Source organism: Cebus imitator, unplaced genomic scaffold, assembly GCF_001604975.1.
Source record: "Cebus imitator isolate Cc_AM_T3 unplaced genomic scaffold, Cebus_imitator-1.0 Scaffold234, whole genome shotgun sequence".
NCBI classification, from domain to species: Eukaryota; Metazoa; Chordata; class Mammalia; order Primates; family Cebidae; genus Cebus; species Cebus imitator.
The window spans coordinates 3,166,200-3,169,800 of NW_016107549.1; the positions used below are offsets into that span (position 1 = coordinate 3,166,200).

Below are 3,601 nucleotides of genomic sequence, written 5' to 3' on the forward strand. Positions count from 1 at the left end.
GGATCACCTGAGGTCAAGAGTTCGAGACCAGCCTAGCCAACATAGTAAAACCCCGTCTCTACTAAAAATATAAAAAATTAGCCAGGCATGTGACAGGCGCCTGTAATCCCAGCTACTCAGGAGATTGAGGCAGGAGAAAAGAAAAGAGAAAAAAAGCCAGAGTCCTCTCCAAAACCCACCAAGCCCTACACAACCACCCTCACCTTCCCCACTCCCGCTTCTCTCCCCCTCCACCCACACTGGCCTTACTGCCACTCCCTCTGCACTTACCCCAGGGCCTTTGCACGTGCTGTTTCAGCTGCCTGGAACTCCCTTCCCCACTGGCTGGCCCCTCGATGCCGTTCACAGCCAGCTGAGACATCCCCCTCCCTGACCAGCCACTGTCCACTCTCATTCCCTTCCATCCCTCACCCCCATGAAGCTCCTTGGCCCCAGTCATGAGTTTGCCTCTTCAAAACGGTGCCCCCAGATCGCCGCCTCCTTGGGGCCAGGGGCCATGCCTCCCTCCCACTCACCCACCACATCTACCAGGCCAGCCACCACATCGGCCCCTCGGGGGATTGGCAAGAATCCCAAACGAAAAGAATGCTGCTTCTCCTTTCAGTTTGCTCCGATGTCGGATGACGAGAGCCCTGCATCGTCCTCGGCAGAAGAGTAGCCGTGAGGGAGGCCACACGCGGACCCCCCATGGAGGGCCAACCGTCCCTTGTCCCCGTCTCCTCCTTGTTCCCGTTCATCCCTGACCCACCCCACTCCCACTCCCCAGGACCCATGGCTCAAAGGCAAGCACGTTTTCCCTCTGCTTCCCTGGGGGACCCCGACGGCCACAGGACTCCAGCTCCAAGTGGGTTTTCTTGGCTCCCCGGTTCAAAGCAGCCGCAGCGCAGACCGAAGCGAAATTCTTGTATACATTGGCGCCAGGGCCGATGCTGGGGTGTGGGTTTTATGAAGAACATTGAGAACAATCAGCTGGTAATTATGGATGCAGGAAGAGGGAACAGAAAAAAATATTGTATTTTTGAATCATTGTTGCGGGGGGGGGGGCGGGAGTCTTATGATTTGTTGCCAGATTTGAAAGTCACTGGAACTTGTCTTTTCATTTTAATGCTAAGTGTTATTTCGCACCAGTTGGGGCTCACCCTTCATCCCTCACGTTTAATTGTCTGGTGTAGACTAGTGTTATGTCCACTGCCTCCCAGACGGCTTTCTTAGGGGAATTTTCTCCTGGTTGCTTCACGAGACAGATTCTGTCCTTGTTACCTCTGTCTTTTTACCCTCATTCAAATGAAGGGACTCAGGACAGGCTCTGTGACTTACAGGGAACCAATTCACAATGAGAAATTACGGGCCAGGCATGGTGGCTCACGTCTGTAATCCCAGCACTCTGGGAAGCCAAGGCAGGAGCTTGAGCCCAGAAGTTCAAGACCAGCCTGAACAACACAGCAAGACCCATTTCTACAAGAAATTTACAAGTTAGCCGGGTGTGGTGGTGCGTGCCTGTAGTCCCAGCTACTTGGGAGGCTGAGCCCCGAGGTCAAGGCTGCAGTGAGCTATGATCACACCACTGCATTTCAGCCTGGGCCACATGGCGAGATCCTGTCTCAACAAAAAAAGAAAGGGAGAGCAAGAGAGAAATTACTCAGAAACCCGTCCCTTCCCCACATGGAAGCCTTGGCAAAGGTTAATTTTCCTAGAAAATCCTTCAGACCTGAAGATGCAGGAAGGGGATCTGGCTCTCAGGTTGGCTTCTGTATCCCCCCACCCTGCCAGGCCCCAGACCACGGTCACAGGGCCATCCTGTTCCTCCCTGGGGCTCTAGAATTTCTCTCCTCAAAGGAAAGAAAACAGGGCATGCGCTTGTTGGCAAAGCACAGGGCCAGCTCCCAAAAACCCCATGTGTGCACGATTAAAAGTTGGCCGTCCCCAGGCCTCCCGGCGCAAACTTAAAGAGACAGGGCTTTGCTGAAAACCAAACATGGGCCAGCTGGGTTTTTTAACAACCCAGAGACTTTCCGGAGCTGCCTGGACTAGAGCCTGCGGGAAACGGGGCTTGCCAGAGACACTCACAGTTTCCTTCGTGGCCTGCTCTGTCCCCCAAGAATCTCCACATCATTTTCTTTCTTGTGCCTTTTCCTTGGTGAGCAAGAGAAAGGGAAGGGTTCCAAGCCTCTAAAAATGTGCCTTGTGATCAGGAGTGTGCTCCAAACCAAATATGTATGCTGCCCTTTGGAGGCCAGTGAGCTCAGTTTCCACGGCTTTAAAGCCAAATTTTAGCAAGAGTGCAGAGAGCTCACAGGTTCATGAAAGAAAGCAAAGCACTGGTTTCCCTCCTTAGAAAAGCGGGTTCCTTGGCTCGATGTAGATGGGCTTGCTTTGATTTTTAGTGAAGGGAATGTACGTAAAACGAAATAGGGCTTGGCTGGTCAAAAGAGACGAGCAGGATGGCAGGATGGATGGAGGATGGATGGATGGATGGATGGATGGATGGATGGAGGATGCATGGATGGAGGATTCATGGATGGAGGATTCATGGATGGAGGATTCATGGATGGAGAATGGATGGATGGATGGAGAATGAATGGATGGATGAAGAATGAATGAATGGATGGAGGATGGATGGATGGACAGACGGTTGGTGTTTGTGTGTAAATTGCAGAGAAAACAAAACCAAAGCTGATTGGGAGCCATTGCTGGTGTCTGAGGGGGAAGGGGCAGCTTTGAGAAGCGGTACGAGAGTCCTGTGCCTGTGTGTCCAGCCCTGGAGCCAGCCAGCACGTTTATTTTAAGCTCCTAGAAGCAACTCCTGGGCCCAGAAATGCGTGACCCCTGAGATGGGTCCATGTGTCTCTCTGCACTTCTTCTCCCAGTGGGTTACAGGGATCCTGCCCGTGTGCCTATTCTTTTCTCACGCATCTCCATGAGCTTTAATTTCACTTTCTGATCATGGTACGTCCATAAAGCCAGTATTACACTTACATGAAGTATTCTTTTTTGTAATCATTTTTTTAGAAGGTAAACAAATTTAATAAACCTACCAATAATAATGATTCTGTGTCTTTTTTCACTGTGCTCCCTTTTAAGCTTTAAAATAGATACAATTTTTCTTTTTTCTTCTTCTTTTTTTGAGATGGAGTTTTGCTCTTGTCACCCAGGCTGCGGTGCAATGGCACAATCTTGGCTCACTGCAACCTCTGCCTCCTAGATTAAAGTGATTCTTCTGCCTCAGCCTTCTGAGTAGCTGGGACTACAGGCACCTGCCACCACGCCCAGCTAATTTTTGTATTTTTAGTAGAGATGGGGTTTCATCATGTTAGCCAGGCTGATCTCAAACTCCTGACCTCAGATGATCCCCCCACCTCAGCCTCCCAAAGTGCTGGGATTACAGGCGTCAGCCACCGCACCTGACTTAGTTTTTGTGTTTTGTTTGTTTATTTTTTTGGAGACAGAGTCTCACTGTGTCTCCTAGGTTGTAGTGCAGTGGTGCATAGCTCACTGGAGCCTCCACCTCCAGGGCTCAAGTGATCCTCCCACCTTAACCGCCTGAGTAGCTAGGAGTACAGGCATGTAGCGTGACCCCTATTTTTTTTTTTTTTTTTTTTTT

At 50.7% G+C, this 3,601-nt stretch overlaps 1 protein-coding gene across 4 annotated transcripts in view; it reads left to right on the forward strand.

The window, feature by feature from the left end:
* Positions 1-2,398, forward strand: part of KANK2 (KN motif and ankyrin repeat domains 2) — a 35,778-nt gene extending 33,380 nt beyond the window's left edge. For all 4 annotated transcript variants that reach the window (XM_037727611.1, XM_037727613.1, XM_037727612.1 and 1 more), the window contains one exon: positions 605-2,398. In XM_037727611.1, the coding sequence (XP_037583539.1) occupies positions 605-658 (54 nt within the window). In that variant the 3' untranslated portion in view covers positions 659-2,398. The remainder of the gene's footprint in view (positions 1-604) is intronic.
* Positions 2,399-3,601: the final 1,203 nt, after the last annotated feature.